This window comes from Echinops telfairi, unplaced genomic scaffold (genome assembly GCF_000313985.2).
Source record: "Echinops telfairi isolate 266 unplaced genomic scaffold, ASM31398v2 ScPeMD7_2;HRSCAF=8, whole genome shotgun sequence".
Taxonomy (NCBI): Eukaryota; Metazoa; Chordata; class Mammalia; order Afrosoricida; family Tenrecidae; genus Echinops; species Echinops telfairi.
In genome coordinates this window covers 66,487,278-66,510,524 of record NW_022103898.1, presented here as the reverse complement: position 1 = coordinate 66,510,524, position 23,247 = coordinate 66,487,278, and the positions used below count along the sequence as shown (strand labels likewise).

The 23,247-nt window shown below is 43.0% G+C and overlaps 1 protein-coding gene across 1 annotated transcript in view; it reads right to left on the bottom strand.

Moving 5' to 3' along the window:
* Window positions 1–23,247, bottom strand: part of GRIP1 (glutamate receptor interacting protein 1) — a 232,348-nt gene that overhangs the window by 152,869 nt on the left and 56,232 nt on the right. The window contains exons 5-7 of the mRNA XM_045288907.1: window positions 14,698–14,781; window positions 9,094–9,169; window positions 5,497–5,642 (exon numbers count right to left, since the gene is read on the bottom strand). Of these exons, the coding sequence (XP_045144842.1) occupies window positions 5,497–5,642; window positions 9,094–9,169; window positions 14,698–14,781 (306 nt within the window). The remainder of the gene's footprint in view (window positions 1–5,496; window positions 5,643–9,093; window positions 9,170–14,697; window positions 14,782–23,247) is intronic.

Genomic DNA, 23,247 nt, shown 5'->3' with positions numbered 1-23,247 from the left:
GTGTCCTGATTAATCCCCTGATTAATTCCTATTGGCTAGGCTGGCACAATAAACCTAACTATCACAACACAGTGATCCTATGCACAACAGAGTAAAATACTGCCCTGTCCTGCACCATCCTCACAGTTGTTATTAAGCCCATTGTTGCAGCCACGGTGGCAATTCCTCTCCTTTAGAGTCCTCCTTTTGTTCATTGGCCTTCTATACCATGAATCATGATGTCCATTTCCAAGGACGGCTCTCTTCTGGTAGCATGTCCAAAGTATGTGAGTCTACGTCTCACCACCCTGGCTTCTAAGGAGCATTCTAAGCTGTACCTCTTCCAACACAGATTTCTGAGTTCTTCTGACATTCCCTGGAATTTTCAATATTCTTCACCAACACCATAATTCAAATGCATCACTTCTTCTGTGGTCTTCCTTATTCAGTGTTCAATTTTAATATGCATATGAGGCAACTGAAAATACCTTGATGTGAGTCAGATGTACTTTAATCCTCAAAATGACATCCTTATTCTTTAACACTTTAAAACAGCGGTTCTCAATTTGTGGGTTGCAACCCTTTTGGGGCTCAAATAACCCTTTCACAGGAGTCACCTAATATATCCTGCATATCAGATATTTACATTATGATTCATAAAAGGAGAAAAATTACAGTTATGAAGTAGCTGTGAAAATAATTTTATGGTTGGGGGGGGTGGGCTTCACCACAACATGAGGAACTGTATTAAAGGGTCATGGCCTTAGGAAGGTTGAGAACCACTGCTTTAAAAAGAATTGTGCAGAATATTTGGTCAATGTGAGATCTTTGACATCTTTAATCGTTTTTTCCATTTGTCATGATGGTGTGGGTATATGAGTACAGTCATGAGGACTTTTATTTGCTCTACATTGAGTTGTAGAGTTGTAATCCAATCTGAAGGATTCAATCTTGGTCTTTCACCACCAAGTGCTTCAAGTCCTCCTCACTTTCAGCAAGCAAGGCTGTGTCATCTGCACATCACTGGTTGTTAATCAGCCTTCCTCTAATCCTGATGCTATATTTTTCTTCATATGTTTCGGCTTCTCAGGTTATTTGCTCAGCATACAGATTGACTTAGTTTTGTAGAAGGATATAACCTTAACCTTTTCTGACTTTAAGCCAGACAGTATTCCCTTGGTTGGTCCCAACAACTGCCTCTTGGTCCACGTGTAGGTTCTCTATGAGCACCATTCTGCTTAATGTTAGCCACAGTTTGTTATGATCCACACAACCAAATGCCACTGCATAGTCCATCAAACACAAGTAAATATCTTCTCGGTCTTCTCCGCTGTTAGCCCTGGTGGGGCGGGCTGTTAACCGCAAGGTGAAACAGATGAAGCTTTCTGCTCCCGTAAAGAGTTGTAGTCTTGGAAACCCACAGAGGCAGTTCTACTCTTTTCTGGATACTAACCTAAAAGTTGGTAGTTCAAACCCACCCAGTGATACCACAGAAATTTTGCATAGAATTGTCTCTCGATGACTTTGAAAGAAAGGACATCTTTCAAATTACATGTTGGGCTGCCAACCACAAGGTCAGTAGTTCAAGACCACCAGCAACTCCTCGGGGGAAAGATGAGGCTTTCTGCTCCTGTAAGGAGTCACAGTCTTGGGTATCCACGGCGGTGGTTTTACCCTGTGCTTTAGGGCCACTATGAGCCAGAATGGACTTAATGGCAGGGAGGTTGAGGGTTTTTGATATTCAAGAACAAGATGTAGCGTTTTTATTTAGGTATATCTACAATGGCTATTCATATTTTGTTAGGAATTCCTCATAGGAATCTTATTGTTTTGTTGCTTTTATAAATGGTACCTTAAAATATTCACTTTTTAACTGATTTTACCAAAATCACAGCATGGCAACTGATTTTTATATAGCTATCTTATATCCAGCAGCCCCAAGGAACGCTGAACGAGTTTCTTTCTTCCTCGTTTTTGTTTTAAACATAAGAACTGTGTTTCTAGGGTAAACTAATGACAAATGTGCAGCCCTGGCTTCCAGGCTCCAGTGTGGATGGAGGAGGCCATCTCTCGGCAGTCAACTCAGAAAGAGACACAGGATGTCAAGAGCATTTGGTTTGGGAACCAAGGGTCTCTGTCAGATGACTCCTCCAACCCCCTTCCCCACCTTACTTCTTTGAAGGCTGTAGCCAGTTTTGCACAGGTGAGGGCAGCAGAAAGGGGATAGTTCCTGATGGACACCATCTTCCCTGAACACCCCAGGTCGATCTGGCCATGGGCAAAGGTCCCCACAACAAAGACAACAGGGTCACTGCCGGGTACCAACTCTCACACATCACCAACAACTGGCTGGAAAGAGAAGTGCCAATGTTCATGCATCCAACTGCGAAGTGATCTGACACTGCATTCTTCAGTACCTTCAGCAGTTTCTGGGGGCCATCAGCTGCTCGAATGTGGAGTCTATGTAAAAGCTGAACCCTGAGGCCACAGAAGGGTCAAAGGTTCCGGGGCCCCGCTGTGCTTCAACAGCATAGACGTGTGCTTGTCCCGGTTCAGTAGTTCATAGGTCTTCCTTACCTTGACTGACTCCAGACTGGCCCCTTCCAGCACCACAATGGGTCTGCAGCTTCCAGTCTTGCTGCCCCAAGTAGGGGCTGTTTGGGCACCAAAGCATCTCAGCTCTGCTCTGGTTCCTGGGCACCACTGCCCACAAGCATGCGTTTCCTTCTTGATGGGCCACTTCTCCTTCACTAGATAGCTGTCTGGGCACTCTGGTGTGAAATTGATATGACTGGAGTTGGGGAGTGCCGAGAGGAGGGGCGTGGATGACTCACTCCATCACCCACATCTCCTGGCACTCCTTTGAAGGGAGCCAGTCCCCATGCGCCTGACTGTCACTGTCAGGTGGACTATTCAGACCCAGACAGACAATCATTGCCTTTGATTTGGGAGTTGATGGCCTAGTTGTCCTCACTTCCTATCCTATTTGGAGCCCTTTTCTTACCAGTCAGCTCTCACCTGTAGCTGCCCTTGTTTCCTATCAGAGAATTGTGTGAAATACCTTTCACAGTAATAATCACAAATTCTGAGCATCTGTTTGGTAATGTTGATTACTGGCTATTCTGGTCACCCAACTGCAAGCTTCATGCATGCAGGGACCAGGTGTGCTCTATTTACCACTGCATCCACAGTAACACACCTACTGCTAAGAATGAGTTAATGATATAAAACATCTGTTATTTTTAATGGTAGCAGTCCTTTTGCACTGTCAGTGAAATATACATAAGCATTTTACTGGTATACCCTTCTGTTGTCTTCCTAATTGCTGTTTAACATAGATATTGCTCATCGCCATTTGACAGTTGAGAAAACAAGTAACATGGTCCAAACCAGTCGATCTGAAAACAGAATTCAAATAATCTAACTCAGAAGGGAGGCCAGCAGACAGATTAAGAACACTCCCAAGCAACATTATTCTGCCAAAATCATGTTGTCTGGTGCCTCTGAGCCAATTCTGATTCGAGTTTTATGTCAACTTGCTGTAGGGGGCTGGGTGGGGTTGTGTGTATGCATGTGGGGCGTGGGGCAGAATTCTCGCAGGAGAGGATCTAACCCAGTGTGGGAACTCCATGATGGGATCTTCTGTAAAGCAGCCAGGCAGTTGTGGGAAGAACAAGGCAGAGAACCACACCTCCTTTACCGGGTCACAACCTTGATACGATTGAGGAACGTTTCGTTCAGGGTGTGGCCCACTCCGTATGGAATGACAATCTGTGGAAGCTAACGCACTTCTTCACCACGTGTCTATCAGTTTGTCATCCGGAGTGGCTGGTGTGCTGCTGTGAGGCTGGAAGCTCTGGCACCGGTGTGTCAGCAGGGCCACCCAACGTGAAGAGGCTTCCGCGGAGCTTCCAGACTAAGAAGAGACAACGAAGAAGGGCTTGGCTTCTCCCTTAGGAGAAGGAGCTGCTCAAAATCTTACGCATAGCTTCGAAACGCTGTCAACAAAGAAGGCGTAATGCACGGATGCAGAGCATTGTCTGACACAGTGCCAGAGGACGGGCACCCTGGGTCAGAAGGCACTCCAAATGGACGACAATGGGCATCCGCAGAGGCACAGTGTGAGCATGGCACAGGACGGGGCAGCGTTTTGTTCTGCGGTGCACAGGATCACTCTGGGTTGGAAGTGACTTGATAGCATCTAACTACAGCTCCCTTCTGCTGCTGCATCTGCTTCATCCACCTCCTGCCACATCGCCCGCCGGCTCCAGGAGCCATCAGTGGCTTCTGGAGCTTAGATTTTTTCAGCTCTGCATCTACCTTCCTGTCAAGGGGTCTGCCTGCTTCCTGTTTGTCAGTTACCATAGCTACAGGCGTCAGAAGCCCCAAGTTGACATCTGACCCACAGCCTTGGATGGGATGACGCTCCCTCCACAGTTGAGGCATATGTTGAGATACATTCCCTCCTAGTCAACGATACGGAGACGCGTCACTGCGTTTGCTTCTCGTGAGAACCCAGACTAATACAGTGACCCAATGTGAATGCCGACAACTGCCCCATAGGGTTTTCTAGCCGGTACCTTTTAGGGACACGACCCTGAACCACTGGGTGGGTCCAAACGACCCATCTTCCAGGTAGAAGCTGAGCTGTTAATTGCTGCAGCACCAGGAGGGCTTGCGTGAATCTTCGAGGCGTGAGTAGTGATGGAATAAGTCGCCTTCTCCAGTACATTTCACAGCACCTTCTTTACTGGTGACGTCAGGTCACATAATCAAGCCTGGTCATTGCACGGAGGGCTTGAAACACGGCCTAAGTTTCCATTCAGGCTCCCATTCGTTCTCTCATAATTTTTCTGCCTTAGTCGGCATGACACAGAACGCGGTCTCTCTCTCTCAACATCTAAAAGCCACAAGGGAGTATCTTCCCGGCCTGGCTATGTGTGGGCGGGTACAGAACAGATCTAGCCACTATTTAAGAAAGAGCACAACTCTCCACTTCTTTGAATCAACGATTCCACACCCGGCCCCTGGACGCTCTTGTCCCGAGGTATCCTAAATGAATGGTTCTTCCCCTGCATCCTGATGAGCTGGCTTCATCTTGGGAAGATATGAAAGGAAAAATGAAAAAGAATCCCCACCCTCACCCCCTGCCTTTATTGCTTCAGCCTCAACGTCGTAAAAGAAAAATGACCCCTCCCTAGGTTAACAATGCCATTTTTGTGTGATGTGGGAAAGAAAACTACTTGGTTGCCACAGGGTACTCTGTACACAGGTGCTGATTGCTAGGTGAAGCACTCAGACAGAATGAGACCTTGTTATCGAGCCGATCGACACAAGAACACTGAATTACTGAGAAGCACCACTCACCTCTACCTGAACCCACAGAATAATGATAGGGTACGGAGGAAATCCTGTCTGCTACAGGAAGCCTTACCAGTTCAGGCTTCCTCTCGGGAACGGGCAGTGATAGTCTAGATTCTCGAGCCGAGTGAGCACAGCCCGAGGGCTCCAACGTACCCATGACCGAGACGTCGTATTCTATCTGCAGCGTTGCTTCTTGTCCGCACTGTTTCAGAATACTCATGGCTTCCGCATGCGTGGTCCCAAGAAGCCGGATGCCATCCACACTGAGCAGCCGGTCACCAGGTTTGATGGTGCCCTCTCTGGAGGGCAAATACAGAAGCAGCCCTTGTTAATGTTGTATCATGGGGCTCAGCATTCATAGTCATTTACAAAGTCTCCCTCTCACACCCACTCTGCCACCCATCCCATGTGCATGTCCTTTTCAGCATCAAGTGCAACAGCATGAGAGTTAAGAGGCAACCCTGAGTGGAAAATTGCTGTAAAATGAAAATTAGTAATGAGAAAATAACTATGCTGTAGCAAATAACCCAGTTACCCACAGTTAACTCTTACGGTACAAAAGGATGGGAGGCACACTTTCCTTCTCCCTGGGTTTTTGCCTGAGTGTCTAAAATTGATTTATCAGTGCCCATGAAATAGCATTCGCCTCTTTTCTCAAAGCCAGGTGGGCAGAAAAGCCTGCTGATTTCATTCAATTTATTACCAGTGAACCCAAGCGAGGTAGGGAGTGCTGGTGAAAAATTTCCCTAGTCTGTAAATTTTCCTACTGATTTATAAGACCATTTGGCAATCATTAAGTTGATGCAGTCTCACATCCTCTGGAAGAGGCAGGCAAATGCGATTCTCCCTGCTGTGGTCACAGCAGCTCAAGGCACTGGGAGAAGACGCCTCTGTGTGTTAGTGACATGTTAGGGACACAAGGCAACCTAAGCAGAGCTGCAGAACACACCCTCCTGGCTTCAGGGGAGCCACAGAGAGAGAACATCACATTGGAAAGACTTGGGAATAACTGAAATGAGCTCGTTAGTCTGGGTGATACATTTCCTCTAGATAAGCTAGCTCCTCGAGATGAGTTCATCTGCAGGATAAGTATTTTCATCAGGAGGGTATGTATATTTTGTGTTCCATCTAGGAAATTCGTTAGGTAGCTTAACCTTGTGTTTTCATCTTATTTTTTAAAAAAGGTATCTTTTAGTCCTAAATTAATGTACTGATAAGTTACTCATAAACTAGTAGCCCATTTCTGATGTGTCTTTAAATCCAACCCTGAATTTTGATAAGTAATGGGATATGTTCTTATTTATTTAGGAGAAGCATGAGGTTAAAACAAAATTTAAGAAATTTCCCAGGAATTTCTGACTTTGTGGTACCTTTCTTTTAGGCCATGTAAACATAACCGAGACCAGTATTTTCATATTTTCTTACTTCATCTTAAACATCATCTTTTTAAAGAGTGAGATGCCATTACAGACTTTGAATGAAAATATACTGGATTTGCGTCCTCCCCTAGTTCTGCTTAGTCACTGGCTAGTTATTTAAACAATCTGGGCCTTAGGATATAGATATATGTCCATCTGTAAATATGGGTAAAATACTTCACTTAGAGGGTGGCTAGAAAGGTAAACTATTGTTGGCCATGCACTTAGCACAGTTCCCAGCATACAGCAAGTGCTCATTAAATACTTATTATCACTACTCTATTGCTTAAAAAAAAAACCTTTTTTAAACTTATTTCTGGTCTGAAACAAAATGCAGAGATGAAATAATCAGTGCATTTTCTTCCTGCCCTTCAAGTCTATCTCCCGACAGCAGTTCTGTTCCCCCTCTATCAAGGAGTCGGCTTTCACTGGGGGAACTAGCACAAAGCTATGTCTTTCAGAGGAGTGTTTACTTGGGACCCACAAGGTTCATGATATGATCATTGAAGGAGCACTCTTTTCACACATTGAAATTTGCAGGCAAGAGAAAGCTCTAGAGACTGCAAATATTCCTCCCTTCGTGCTAAATGTCACTTCTGTACTGATGTACATAAGCAAAATGTGGTGAAGAAAGCAGATGGTGCCCAGCTATCAGGAAGAATAGCATCTGGGGTCTTAAAGGCTTGCCTTAAAGGCTTGTGTGACAGAAGGATGGTAAAAATAAAATCCAAATCCAGAGGAGGGTACTGTGTTATAGCTTAAGTTCTTTCTTTAATTCAATACTTTTATTGGGAGCTCTTACATCTCTTATCACAATCTATACATTCATCCATTGTGTCAAGCGTATTTGCACATATGCCACCACCATCATTTTCAAAGCATTTTTTTACTGGAGCCCTGGATATCAGCTCATTTCCCCCCTTCCCTATAGCTTAAATTCTGAACATCAGATTTTTCAGAAGGCCATGGATGACAGTGAAAGCCCAAAAATCAGTTGCAGAGTTCCCCTGTGGATTAAACCTGCCGGTGAATCCCCTCTGACTATGGACTAGGGATGGGAATGACCTTATTATCATGCAGAGTGCCTTGTAGGAGGGTTACTGAAGAGATATCAGGTTAAAATGTAACAGCTTAATATTTGGTCTCCCTTTTCATCCAATGTATATTTGTTCCAGTGTTTCTTATGTTCCGCTTTCTTTTTGATTGAGGTTCTGTCATTGTTGTTGGGTTTTGTGTCTTGTTATTGTTCCATATGGTTTTCTATATATAAAATCCAGGATAGGTAAGTCAACAGAGACAGTACCTGGATTAATTCCCTAGGGGCCTGACAGGGGAGGATGAAAGGATATGGGGAGCTAACAATAATGAGGACGAGGAAGAGGAAGTGTCTTACAATTGATTGTGATGATGATTATACAACTCACTTTTTATTATGCTTGAGCTACGGACATGTCGGGGAGCCCTGGTGGTGTAGTGGTTACACAGTGGGCTGTGAGCTCCACATGGGACAAGGACTGGGCTTTTCTCCAGCCTCAGAAACCTCCAGGGGTCATTATGAGTCAGCATTGACCCAACGGCGGTGAATTTGGTTTGGCATTGAAATGTATGATATGTGAATTATATGTCAATAAAACTGCGTGGAAACGAGTAATGCTAGTAGCAATAAAGATAAGGCTGCTAGTGATGATAAGAAGCAGGCTGCCTGTCTTTCCAGCAAGCAGTTAGAGCTGATGCCTTGAATGGCCCAGCTGCCTGCTAAGCAATTGCAGTATGGCAAGTCCTCCGCGAGGAACCATAAGCGGGGGGGCTTCAAACGTTCCTGGGAAAATGGGATTAAAAGACAGTGTAGATTTTCCAGGAGCTTTTTGAAGCCCCCTCGGATAGCTCCAATCTCTCATAAAACTCAACTATGAAACCTAAACCATGCAGCCAGGTGGATGCTGACCGATAGGGACCCCAGGACACAGCAGAACCAACTTTGGGGGTTTCCAAGCAGACTGCACCTTTTCCTGCCAGGTGGCTGCGAACCACCAATCTTCCTGTTTGCAGCTCAGTGCTTAACCATTGCACCACCAGGGTCCCTACAACCCCGCCTAAGGTAGGTCTTGCTATCTAAATTTTATGAGGAGGAGCTCGGAAATGACCCAGGCAGGACGTGGTAGACACCACAGTCAAACCTGGTTTGGGTTCTGCCTCCACAGCCTAATCACTTTCACTTTTCACGGTCTAACATATTTACTTAATATTGCTCTCTTACTGTAAAAGTTCTAGCTTATGAGCTTCCTTGCTGAAGTCCCCAGTTTTACTAGTGACACAGAGAGATGAAGCTTACCTGTCAGCGGGCCCTCCGGGGCGAACACATGTTATCACAACCGGACGAGATTTATTCCTATCATCGTGCGCTCCCCCTAGCAAAGAACAGAAATAAGGCTTAACACGCTCTCATTGTTGCCATTTTAAAAGTTCACTTAGGAGATGCCAGCTGAGGAAGCAAAGCACATCTGTGTGATGTATGGAGGACATCATGCCAGCTTTCCTCTGGCACAGAAGGACTTTACAGGTCTCCTTCTTTCATGGAGAGTCGGCTGTGGAAGTCGCCATTTCTTCACCTCTCAATAAATACATGTGGTACCAGGGCTGGTCTAGAAAAGAGTTGACAACCTGTGTGGCGAGAGCGCCAACTAATTGCCATAAATCTCAGCCACTTAAAAGAGCTTCTAGCAATAAGCAAAGTATGAGTGTGTCAGCCTGGTGATGGCCAGCCTGTGCTGTAAGCCATAGGAGCAAATCTGCAATGTGACATAAAAGGAAATAAAAATTAAAGTTAAAAAAAATCCAAGTTTAAAAAGAAGAGGAAATCCAAGTGACTGACATGGTACCAATTACAATGGAGGTGTTCACCACCACCCCCTTTTGACAATTGGGAGGACTGTGTCACCATATTTTTAGAAACACAGACCCTTCAAGATCGAAGGTAATGCATGATAGATGATGGTTTTCATCCAGGGCCCCTTGGCTCCCCTTCCTCCATCGATGCTCCTCAGTGGCTCCTGGGCAGTCCCTAGTGCGACCTGCCTGCTGGACTGGAGGCAGGCTGTTTGACAGGTGCGCACGGCGGAGTGCTAACAGGACTATGGCCAGTGGGTGAAAGTTAAACGAAAAGAATTGGAGAAAGTTTTAATGCTCATATGTGTACAGATTTGCCTCCCATCTGGCAAGGCACTGGAGAAGCTGGGTTATATGAGTGAGGAAGAATGCAGCATCAGGATGGGAGCAAGCTGGTTAACCACCTGCAATATGCAGATGACACCACTTGCCGGCTGAAAGTGAGGAGGGCTTGAAGCACTTGCTGATGAAGATCAAGGGCGGCAGCCGTCAGCGTGGCTGACAACTCCATGTCAAGACCCAAACCCTCACACCAGTACCAACAAGTAACATCAGGAGAAAAGGATTCTTTTGCAAGGATCCTCAATCAATGCTCATGGTGGACCTAGTCAATATTTAATAACGAGAGATACTATTATAAAGTGTACTTCCTAGGGATGGACTACTATTTCCAAAACTTGGCACAGGTAAAAGTGAGCAAGCTTTCTCTAAGAGAAACATGAAAAGGCATTGTAATATATTCACGCCAATGGTCAAAAACTCCATTTCAATATTTGATTCTTTCATTGAACTTGATAACTTCTAAAATTCCTCTTCCCTGAAACTTGGAAATTCACCACTTTTTCAGATTCATTTCCCCCCCAATAAATATCATGACAATTATACATAGCAACTGCTTGCCCACACCAATATGAACACTATGAGAGCTTCACTTTGTCGAGGGGAGCACAGCAGGCTGGTGTGCTTTCCCCTAGAGCTGGCAAAGGCCGGGGGCTGAAGAAGGCAAGAGACCTTTCCAACAAGGTGACTTAGCCTGAGTCCAAACAAGCACGTGAAAACGAAGGCAGGGCAAGTCCGTGAGCATGCCACATTTTTAGATATGCGACATTTGAGTATGGTTTAACATAACGAACACGTTTCATTCATCATTTACTTAGGTCTTAAGAGTGTGAAGCCTGACAGGAAAGCAGGCGTCGGGCAGAGAGCAGTGGTATTCTCAATCTTGGCTGTATGTTTGCATCACCTGGGATTCCCCCCACCCTTTTTTTCGTTTCTAGAAATGAAAGAACTTATTGTATCCTTCCAGGCTTTTCCATAAGTAAGCAATATCAAATGCCATAGAGTACATTAATTGGAAAGGCATAATTAATAAGTGATCACATTCAAAAAGGGAACACGTTACTTTCAGGAATCCGCAGAACTTTCACTAAATGGAATATCTATCAGAGCTACAAGGAACACCCTGAATTGCAGAATCTAAAGCTAGTATAGACTGCTGCTGCTGCTGCTGCTGCTGTAAAATGAGAGTTGATGAGACTTTGGGACCACAATCAACAAAAATAACCACCATAACCAGTTATCTTTCTAGCCATCATTTCTTCCTGATAGGTTGTCCCTGAGTTTTAGACCTGTACTCCTATAACCAACTGTCTACTGACGTCTCCATCTACCCCCGCCACCACCTCACCAGGCCTCAACCCCTCACCAAGCCGAAAATGAAATGTATCTTTCCTGTTTTCTCTTCACCAATCCATCCATCTCCAGCGCCTGCTCTGCCAATAGCAAACTTGAGAAAGAGAGAAGCGGGCAGGGAACTTCTTTGGTGTTATCCTCTGGGCTGTGGTGTTCACAGCTGAACCTGGGTGTTCTCCTGCTGAACACAAAACAATTTCCCAGAACACCAACACCAGACAAGGCCACTAGGACCGATCCGGACAAAAGCAAAATCACAGGTGAAGTAGGTTTGAAAATTCAAAACACGAGCCTTGCCCAAACCTCTACCAGCCACAGCGTCATTCTTCAAGCCTCAGAAGATCAGTTGTGATCGCCACAGGATTATCCTCACTTCCTGACAGCACCCAAGCCAGAGAAAAGTTTGCGCCCTAGAACAGTTCTTCAAACCACCTAACCAAAGCCTAGCCCTCGGAATTCTTTTTCACGCCTCTTCGTGGGATTCTGTTTGAACTCCACATCTCTCCTGGATTCTGCTCCTCCCACTCTACATCTCTTGCATCCTCTTCACCAATCTACACGTGCCTCTAAGAACAAAACACTCACCTATTGAAGGTGTGTTTCTGGTGGTCTTTGGACTGGGGGAAGGAGTGAGGAGAGACAACGTCACCCCCTTTCCTTGGTTTCTCCTTGTCTGTATCCCCCTGCTCTGAGGTCACCTGGTCCTCTGCCTTCTGCCTTCCATGGATTTTGTGGGCTAGTGCCCACAATGTGCTGCCCTGGTGAGAGTTCAGAAGTGTGACTTTTCTTCCCTATCAGGACTTCCGGGGCAGAGTGCTTTCCTGCACTTTGTATTCACCTGAGATGCTTTTAAAAACCGTCACTGCCAAGGCGACAGTGTAGAGCAGATCAAGATATCTGGTAGCGTATGTCAAACGGGTGGACTACTCTACATTTCATGGTCAGCCGCTCTCTGGAAGTGCTTTCCCTGCTCAAAGCAATAGCCAACTACCTGGAAGAGCGGTTTCCCTAGAAGTCCAAACCATCTTCCTGGCTTGGCGGCAAGGGAATTCGTTGACATTAAACTGCCCAAGGTGGAGGTCAGAAAACCATTTTTCATTCATAGATCTAGTGGTCGATTATTTGGGGAGTCAGGGTTGAGAACCAGGGATTTAAGGGAATTAGAAAGAACTCCATCCATCTGCTAGCATTAATGTTCAAGGACCTATTCTCAATGGTGATGAGAAATTCTTTAGTGCTAAATGAATATGCTCCCTCTGCAAATGAACATATCTTCCCCCTTTCTCCTGACTTTCCTGGGATTCCCTGTTGCCTTCAGTGCAGCTCAGATACCCGCTCTACCATTACGTCTTTATCTATCATGGTAGTATTTATCGACAGTCTTCTATCATTCTGCAAGTCTTATTGTAAGTAATCATTCTGAAGGGATGAGAGAGAGAGCAAAGCGTTTCCTTAAGCAAAGGAGACCCTCCACACGGAGGGTCTTAGATATTAGACCTTCGAGCTCTTCTAAAAATGTAGATTTTTAGGTCCTCACGCTGATTTTAACATGTAAGTATATATTTGGTTCTCATTGCGAAATTCCAAGAACTTTTATTTTTATGTACAACCAATGTCCTAGGAAGTTATGAAAGCCAACAAAAACATCGTACTCACAAACTAATTTCAGTTCATTATTACTAAGAAGTCTGATGCCCACATAAGACTAAAAAACATTATTTAATTAGTTAAGTGCCTAACATGTATCAGCCAGTATTCTAGGCCTTTATCACAAAACTACTATCTTGTGTAGTGTGTATCTGTGCACAGGTATGCACACACACACACACAGATATATTTGAAATTCCTGAAAAATATGGGAAGAAACTTTTGTTAACAGTACATCATTAATTGTCTTGAAGAAGCTGTGAATTTAATCACTCCTATTCTTTTATTTCTTAGTTCTCAGCCATTTTACTATTAGGGACAACAATCACTAGTGAGGGATATTGGCATCAGCAGTGATATTTTCACTACAGCTTTTCTATATTTGGGCTTCTTGCATATGACTCAAGTTTCTGTTAGCTATATCGTCAAACAGATATATACATACCACCTCATCAAGTCGAAAATATTTGCATAGTGACTTTCCATGATCTTCACGTAACTCTTTCACACAGCAATTTGGAAATAAGAAAGAGAAGTGTCATTTGGAATCTGTTGCTCCACTTGAAAATAGGCCTTGGTCCGAAAAATGTGATGGCTGCAGGTCTAAACCACTCAGTGAGTCCCAGTTCCCTGTGCTCCGAACCACTCACTTCATCCATGGTACTTGATCCGTTTACGTCTTAAATTCACTGGGCTGTAATGCCCTGTGGATGGGAGTCTTGTCTTCTGTCTCCACAGTACTTTATCCTATGCTGGCATATTATCACAGGCTCAATAACTATTTGATTGATTGGTTTGCTAAATGATTGACAGGCAATGGGAACAGTTCAGTCACTGAAGACCAGTCTACACAAATGTACACAGCAACTTTGTCTAATATTATGAATTCATGGTTCAATAATTTTCATAGGATTTTCACTTTGGTGAAGCACGAAATGCTGCACGTGAAAAGAGCAACCGTCACCACATTAAGCAACGTGGACTCTGGTGCTTCCATGGTTTTCTATCAAAACCCATGGTCACAGCAGGAAACCATGAGCTGTTCGTGCAGGTGTCCTCATTAAGGGCCAAAATGGCTAATAATAAGAATAAAATATTAAAAGACAGAATTAGAGCTCTCTAGGAATGATTTTATAGTTAGGCTGGAGCTACTTAGAATCTATACCACTGTCATCTCGTGTGAAAGTAAATGGAGTTTTAATTTAAATCAAGCAACTGCACATTGATACGCATAGGCGATGTGATTACCTTCAACACCCCCCACCTTTATTTATAGCACCAAAATAACACAATGTATTTCAGAAGAAAATAATTATACCCAGTTGCTTCATCCAAGTGTATTAAGTCAAGCCAAGCCGTAATCAACACTTTTGACTCACCGATAATACAGTTAAGTATGAATGAAAAGGAAGGGGAGGGGGGAAACATGCTGAAAAAGAAAATGTTACTAATTGACTGAATGCATAAGGTTTCAATAATGACTTCTTCCTCTGTATTAACGGACCGAAATGGAAGTGAGACCAGAGGGACTCCATGTTGCTGCTCATTCATTGTTTCGTTTATTTTAGAGACTAATGGTACACATACTATAAGATGGCTTTGCACACTGGGAACATCGTTTTGTTTGAGGATGATTTTCTACTTAATTCCAAATACTTCACTGATCAGTGCTCTAAGAACTGATGATTCCTATTGTCTAATAACCACCTACCTCGTATCACAAACCCAAAGGTGTTGCCTTCTTTGTGTAAAGTGACCTCCACTGTCCGGAAAACGATACCCGATCCTTGCACAGCTAGATACAGAGAGAGAGGGATCCGTAAATATGAAGTCATAATAATACATTCACATTTTTGATGTGGCCTAACATATTCCCATTGCAAATGTTTTTTGCTCTAAATAATAAAAAATCAGTACTTGTCTGAGAAAGAAAACCTTAGGGTGGGGGGCAAGAGTAAAGACATACAAGTACCACAACATAGTCACTGACATTGATGAATCAGATAAAACCAAACTCACAGCTACTTTCTTTCCTCCAGTGGGGCACATTTCTGATAAAAGGGTAATATTTATAGCCTTCAAACTCTACATAGCAAGAGGCATGGCAGTATATGATAAATAAAATTGCTTTCCTGTTGTTAAGTGCAAAAAATACAATTTTTGAAAAACTTACAAATTGATCTATGTATTTTTAAAATTTTTTTGAAATGGAAATGGGAGAAGCATATTGCTCTCAGATTGCTATCAAGAGGTTAAACTGAAAATCAGTTGCTATCGATGTGACGCTAATCTCAGGCAACTCCGTGTGTTGTAGGCTCAGTCGCACTGCATTCTGAGGGGATCTATGACTACGACCTTTTGCACGTAGATCTTTCTTCTGAGCTGCCTTTGGGTAGGTTCGAACCCGCAACCTGTAGGTTGGTAGTAGTGGGATCAGCCAGGGACTCCTCTCATTCGACTGGGCTGATGCAAGAAGGTATTCTGTTATGAGCAATAACGATTACACAAAAGGACCCGCACTCCAAATGAAATGTAAAGGACAAACGATGGTATAAGGCCCTTCACAAATACGCCTACTGACTAACAAAAAAACATGCTTAATTTTCGTTCCTACCCTCACAGCCTTGCTGTTTTCTCTGGTAATTGTCGGCATTTTTAAAAGCTAATTGCACCGCCGACTTCATGTTCTCAGTACCTTACATAGACGCACAGGATGTCAGTGTGTGTCAGGTACAAATCGCTTACATATTCTGAAAACTACTTTCAAGAAACCGGTGAGCGCTTCTGGTAGTACATTATTGCTGCAGCTTTAAAAATGAAATGTCCATACAGTAGCATTTTTATCATTATTGATACAAACCCACAGCCATTGAGTCAATTCTGAGTCATGTTTTTATTCATTATGACAGGTAAACATGCAAATTACATTAATTGATGGAAAATGTGTAAATTATATAAATTAATGATATATAAGTTTGAATTTGCACATAGTAATCTAACCATCTATATCTGTGTTCGTTATCAACAATACAGTCTTACATTAATGTTAGTAGCTCCTGAAGGAGTCATTACGTAAAACTATCAAAAAGAAATATCTAGACAAAATTTAAAGGCTAGCTGTATGATAACTTTTTCCTTTGGCCATTTACAGAAGTAGCAATTGGTTTTAATTAAGAATTAATTACAATTATTTTTAATGATCGGAACTTCTGAGCACTCAGAGGAATGGACATGATTATGAAAAGTACATATTTAAATTCAGAAAACTGCACACTACCCGGTTGGGATATAAAATGCTATAAGACCTTGGATCAGCTGAAACCAACAAAAACCTAGAGCTGAACAAATGTTTGGCATACTGCCGATTTAATTAAATGTCATATTCTGGCCATGCAGGGAATTTCAGTTTATTCTAATTGACTAGTACATACAAACAACTGAAGGTGTTGAGGTACAGTTTTAATTAAATGAAACAAAAATTGAGTTTGAACCAAATGTTTTCTTATTTCTGCAGCCCACCAGTCACTTGAAGAAAGTGATTAAAAACATGATCTTTGTGCTGCCGTGGCGAGGCAGGGAAGGGAGGGATGTCAGAGGAACCATTAGTGAGCATCTCTTGTGTGCCAGGGTCTTTATGAATGGTTTGCAAATATTATTTCACTTAACCCTTAAACCAGCTTTCAATTATATGTGACCAAATCCTGCTTCTGAGCCACCTGGCCTTGCTGGCTGCATGTCCAGCCTGGGGATGCAGAGGGCTCTGTGGTGCACTTTTAAATTTCCTTGACATGAATCTTATGGGCCAAACACGGCTTAAATTACATCGAAAGTCAATACAAATCATTTTTGGATTATTTACAACTTTAGATTACCTACGCCGTGGCTCTCTGTCATTTGCATTTTCATAAAGGACAGTGAATGCTAACTACAGCTTAATACAATTAATGGCGTCGATTTGGCCTTTATACGTTTTTTCTTCTTTCGTGGCTGGTTTTTGATAACTGGGTTTTCACACTCAATACTCACACACTCAACACTCAATCCTATGGTCATGTGACTTTGCCCATTACATGTGTGAATTAAGTGGTTAACCCCAAGAATCAAAGCCAATACACCGAAGAACAAGCTAATATACAGGGAGAAACAGAGTTTCCCAACTCAGAAAGGCTGCTCTGAAACATTTTAGTTATCCTGTGTTCCCATTTCCATGAGAATATAAATGCATCAATTTCTATGTTATTTTACTATGCTAGATCTTCAAAATGACATACTTATTCCCTGCTCCCTACTCTACCCCATAACTCACTAGAACAGGATTTTAAAAAACAGTCTTATTGGCATGTACTTCGCACATTGTACAATTGAAGTGTTCCATCACATTAGGAAGAATGTGCAGTCATCACCACAATCCATTTCAGAACATTTTCTTCTTTCTTGGACTCGTTGTTAGCTCTTCATCCCCACCTCCCCAACTTTCGCTGTATTTCCCCTAGGTAATATATTGTCTTCTATCATTTTACCTATCCTGGATTTCATAGACAGAAAATCGTACAAAACAAACAAAAATGACAAAATAAAATTTAGAAAAACCTCAATTGAAAACAGACAGAAAATATTAAAAACTTAAATAATGCTAAGAAGTGCCAAAAGGGGGATCAAATGCTAAAGTGTTACATTTTACCCTAACTTCACCTGCCACAATTGACAGAAAGTTTATTCACACCCCCAGACTGTGGTCAGAGGAGATTCGCTGGAAGCTTCCTCTATGTGGGGACACTGCAAATGGATTTTGGGCATCTACTGTCATCCATAGCTTTCTACAAACCAAGAGCTCAGAATTTAGGCTTGGATCCCATACCCTCCTTCAGACTTGGATTTTATAACTTATAATCATTGGATCACACAGACTGGTGTGCTTCTTCCATGTGGACTTAGTTGATGTCTCACTTAGATGGCTGCTGGTTTGAAGACAAGCCTTTTAGACCCCAGATGCACCATCTGACTTCTTCACCACACGTTGCTAGCATTTGCATCTTCCAGGGATCATTTCATGAGGGTAAGTACGGCCATGTCACAAGAACAAATTGTTCTTAGATTAAGGCTACTTATATATGTCTTTGGTTAACTTTAGAGATAATCATTATCATTTTACAATAGAGAGCACTATAAATCATTCCCACAGGGCATTAAGCAATTCTATTGCTAGTATCATTAATTTAACCAGTGGTATAGAATTTAAAACACTATTGAGAAAAGAAAATTATACACGCACAGGTCCAGCTTTTCAGCCCACGATACATGAATTGCTGACTTGTACAGATTAAAAGCTTCGGTGATTGGATACTGTACTAAAATGAAGGCTGGGAAAGTTGTATGTTTCATCGTTGCTACATCGCACCTTGACTGGCTCGTTTCCTCCCCGAGACCCTTCTGTAAGGGGATGTCTAGTGGCCTACAAATGGGCTTTGGGTCTCCACTCCTCACTCCCCACCTCATTCACTGTGATATGATTTTTTTGTTCTGATGATGCCTGATACCTGCTCCCTTCGACACCTACAGCTTTCCTCTAGTTCCTAAATGCTTCCTCCTCCTCCACTATCTTGATCCCAATTCTACCTTACAAATCTGGCTAGACCAGAGGATGTACACTGGTACAGATTGGAACTGGAAACACAGGGAATCCAGAACAAATGATCTCTTTAGGACCAGTGGTGTGAGAGGCGATACGGGGAGGGTGGAGGGAATGTGGATTGGAAAGGGGGAACCGATTACAAGGATCTACATGTGACCTCCTCCCTGGGGGACAGACAACAGAAAAGTGGGTGAAGGGAGACATCGGACAGGACAAGATATGACAAAAGAATAATTTATAAATCATCAAGGGTTCATAAGGGAGGGGGGAGCGGGAAGGGAGGGGAAAAAATGAGGAGTGGGTGCCAGGGGCTTAGGTGGAGAGCAAATGTTTTGAGAATGATGAGGGCAATGAATGTACAAATGTGCTTTACACAATTGATGTATGTATGGATTATGATAAGAGTTGTATGAGCCCCTAATAAAATGATTTTTAAAAATGAAGGCTGGGGATAGAACAAAACTTTCAATAACACTCATTTACAAGGGCAGAAGCATGCCTGCCAGACTAACACATGTGGGGAAAGAAACATAGAGATCATAAAAATAGTAAATCTGTAATCATCCCGGGCTGCCATTCATTGGGTACCGGCAGAATAAGAGATCTGAAGCAAAGTCCAACCACCCCCAATTCCATAACCCTGGGATAGTGCTCATCTTCTTTAGGGCATTGTAGGCTTAAATCCAAAGGAGTCCGTCTGTTCCTTGAATTTTCTACAGGCAAGTTCTATTCCTGAAGGAAGTTGTGTGTCTTGGAAGGACAGGGTCTGAAGTCCCAGTAGTCTCTAGCACACAGCCCGAGTCACTGAGGAGTGGATGGAAACTAGGTCAAATGTGTCCCATTAGGAACACAGTAGCAAGTGTATTCTCCCTTGGGTTCTATATACATATTGTTAGGCATCCCCCTCCCCCCATGACACGCTGCTCCACTTGGTTCACCCATCAAGAGGAGTGTAATTGCCTTGTCCAAGACAACCATGTCCTCCACCTCGTGTTTTGACTTGAGTTTCCAGTAAGTTTCCCTCATCATTCTTGTAAGGGTGTCTATTGATTTGGGGCGATCTTACGACAGTGTTGTATGGCAACAACTGATTGGTCTTCCCAGCTGAGGTGAGGCCTCCACTATTGAAGTGGGTTTTGTGATGTACAAATAAAGGGGGTGATATATGGTTCTTGGGCACTAGACAGGCTCACTATTTTGTTGTTTGGAAAATCGGGTTAGAAGATTACATGACCTGAGAGTAGAAAAGCAGTACAAAGTCTGCCTTTGTCTTGCTATCTGTCCTTATGGTAGTGGACTTTTACAATATGTGTCCTTCTGACTCATTTCACTCAGCATAATGGTTTCCAAGTTCCGTCCATTTCAGGTGTTTCATCACTGTTTTTTAGGAATGCACAAAATTCCATTGGGTGGATGCACCAGCGTTTCTTTATTCAAGTAGAATAGCATTTGTGTTTTTTCCAATCGCATTGTGCTGGGCTTGCCATGGGACTTGACTTGGTCAACAGGATGTGGAGAGATGCAAACACTGGCTGGACATGTGCTATCTGTGGTTGGGCCTGCTTTTTTTCCCTCTACCATTAACACAAGAGCATCCTTTGAGTAGCTGCTGGCCCTTCAGACTGGATGCTAGCATGAACCCCTTGGAGGAACCTGAATCACACTGGGAGTCAGAAGACGAGTGGCCCAAGTGAGTCCAGCCCTAATCAGCCAACACAGCGAGAAAGAACCAGTGCTGTTTTAAGCCACTGAGCTTGGGAATGAATTGCTTTGCAGTCGCTGAGAGATTTACTAAAATGTTAATTGTATCAGGTCACGGGTTGGCACACGACTGATTTAATCAAATGTCATATTCTTGCTGTCGGGAGTTTCGGTTGATTCTAATCAACTAGGAACAATATATACAAATAGCTGAAAGTGTTGAGGTACAGTTTTAATTAAATGAAAAAAAAAAAAACCTGAGTTCACACCAAAGGTTTTTTCTTATTTCCACTTGAGAAACGTGATTAAATATAGGATATTTTTATTCTCTTGATAAGGAAGGAAGGAAGGCATAGTGGATATTTATGCTCTCTCATCAAACAGGAAGAAGAGGAAAACAAAGTCCAGAAATCAGCAGTTCCTTACTGATAACAGATTAGAATCCATGACCCTTGGCATATTACTTATTCAAAGTTACTGACCTACAACCCCAACCCTTCTCAGTTTACCTGTTTTCCTTCAAGAACTCCCTGCCTGATTTGTGGGGCACAATTTTTAGGTGTTCATCTCACCAGGGCTGATGGTACTTCATCTGTAAGCCATGGCCCCCGAGTTATATTTTTCTTGTGCTTGGCTGGATGGCCACACTCGCCACAGGCCAGGCTCTGAAGGCGACAGGCCTTAGAGGTACCGGAGTGGTGCACTGCGTGGGTCTTATTGTTTAACTTCCCAAGGGTGGCGGTTCCTTCATGATCTTGCGCCTTTAACCGAGACCCCAAGCTATCTTATCCATGTGGATATACCACATAAAACAGGCTATTTAGTAGGATTAGTGTGTTTATTTTAATTTTAAAAGGGCTCCTGATAGAAAAGTAGTTTGCTTTTGGTTGCTGATTTAACAGCGAGACTGTCTTGACAATTATGGCAAATGCTTTCTGCAAAATCATTAAATTAAATCTGTAGCTGCAAGGTTTGAATGAAAACAATACTGAAAGACACAAAATAAACAAAAGACATAAAATGCTGGAAGTTACATTCTTTTGAAGTGTGTTTTAAGTATAGTAAATATATTTAGGGGCTAGGTTAAAAAGTGGGTAAAGATCTTATACCATTTAAAAATTCTTTTAAAAGTTGCACTGATGGAGGTGAAAGAGTTAGCTCCTGTTAATCCATCTACTGAAAATGGAGCATAGTTTGGATTTGGCCGGTTGAGATTTAGCTTGTGAAAAGGGACTCAAGATGTAAACTGCCCCCTCCCTGACCCCACCCCCCACCCCCAGTAGTAAACATTCCTTTTAAACCTAATCAGTAAGGATGCTCTAATTCAGAAAAGGGGAAGCAGGGCCATTTTGATAAGCAATGGAGCCTGAAATCTTCGGGAGCCTTAGTGGGGCACGGGGGAGGTCTGATAGCCTCCAGAGTAAAGAAGATATAAAATGATGGTCTGATAATCTCTTCGGAAAAGGTACACTGTTTTCCCGTGAACCTTGCTCCTTTTTGTTCCATTGCTCAAAAGTCCTCTGATGATTGTAAAACCTGGAATTACCTCCTGGGATGAATGAAAACTGTTTCTTGTCACATAGTCTAAGGTATATAATTTGCTTGATTTTCACTGAATCGTTGAAGCAGTTTGGAGGCAGCATATCCCACTGTTTCCTTTTCTTAGCACTTGAAGGAAGAAACAGAATTTTTCAAATCAACCTTGCCTCTGTCTTTGGCTGAAACAGTGACGGACTCTCCTGACCCCTTCCTAGTTTTCTGGCAACAGAGTGACCAAAAATGTTTGCAGGCATTCTAGCACGTCTGTAGCTTCAAATTATTTAAGATCTTGTTGGGCATTGTTGTCCCTAAAAACTGTCTCAAAACAACACATATTTTTAAAAGAGGAAATTAAATAGAAAACCACGTAGACCAACCATTCCTTTTTCATAAAAATGAATCTCAGAAAAGACTGGCTGAACTGAAGTCAAACTTCAGTGTTTGTTCCACTAGATAGCACGAGCATGTGTTCATGTGAGTGCTCATGGGCATGCACACACACACACTCCTATGGCGTTCTTTCTGGACTCTGGGGTGGCTCAGCCTCAAATTGCTGTGATGATTGAGAGATCTGCCAGTCTCAGCCTTGGGCTTCTTATCTCTCAGCAGTCATTTCTCATCACAGGGTCTCCCTTGGCTGAGAGCAGTCAGCTTCAGCCCTAACTGTCTGAGCTAGGCAAAGAGATGGCTTGTTAACCTTCTGGGCCTCATGAACTCAAAGATTAAAAAAAAATTTTTTCCAAACAGAAAGAGGCAGAGATAATTCTAAGTAAACAGACCTCTTTTATTTCCATGCTTGTTTTTAAATATATACATATTTCTTTTTCCCATAGTTTTATTCCATGAAAAAGGAAAAACTTGTCTGGTCACCCAAGCATTAAAGGCTTTAATTCTGAAGTATTTCTCATACCTCCCCTCTCATTTTTAACCCTCAAAAGCCATACACTCATTGCCATCAAATTGATGTTGCTTCCTAGCAAACCTATAGGACATCATAGAAGTGCCCCTGTGAGTTTCTGAGAATGTAATGCTTTGTGGGAGCAGAAAGCTTTGTCTTCCTTCCCAGGAGCAAATGGTGGCTTTGAACGATTCATCTTGCTGTTAGCAGCCCAATGAGCAACCACTATGATACCAGGGCTCCTATTACCACTGTTCGATTCACCCAGACTATTACCTCTCTTTTAGAAAACTGAAACAGCCCTCGGGCTTATAGCTGCTGAATTCTTCTCCTATAAGGATAAAATTAAACATTTACAGCAGACGATGTTCTTTCCTAGCTTTAAGAGCTTTATAAAGCTCTGTTTCCCCTTGAGCTTCAAGCTCCACCACGTGGCCCCCATTGGGCTCCTGCTTCCCTCTCTGGCTCCATCCCTCCCCAGGCTTTCTCAC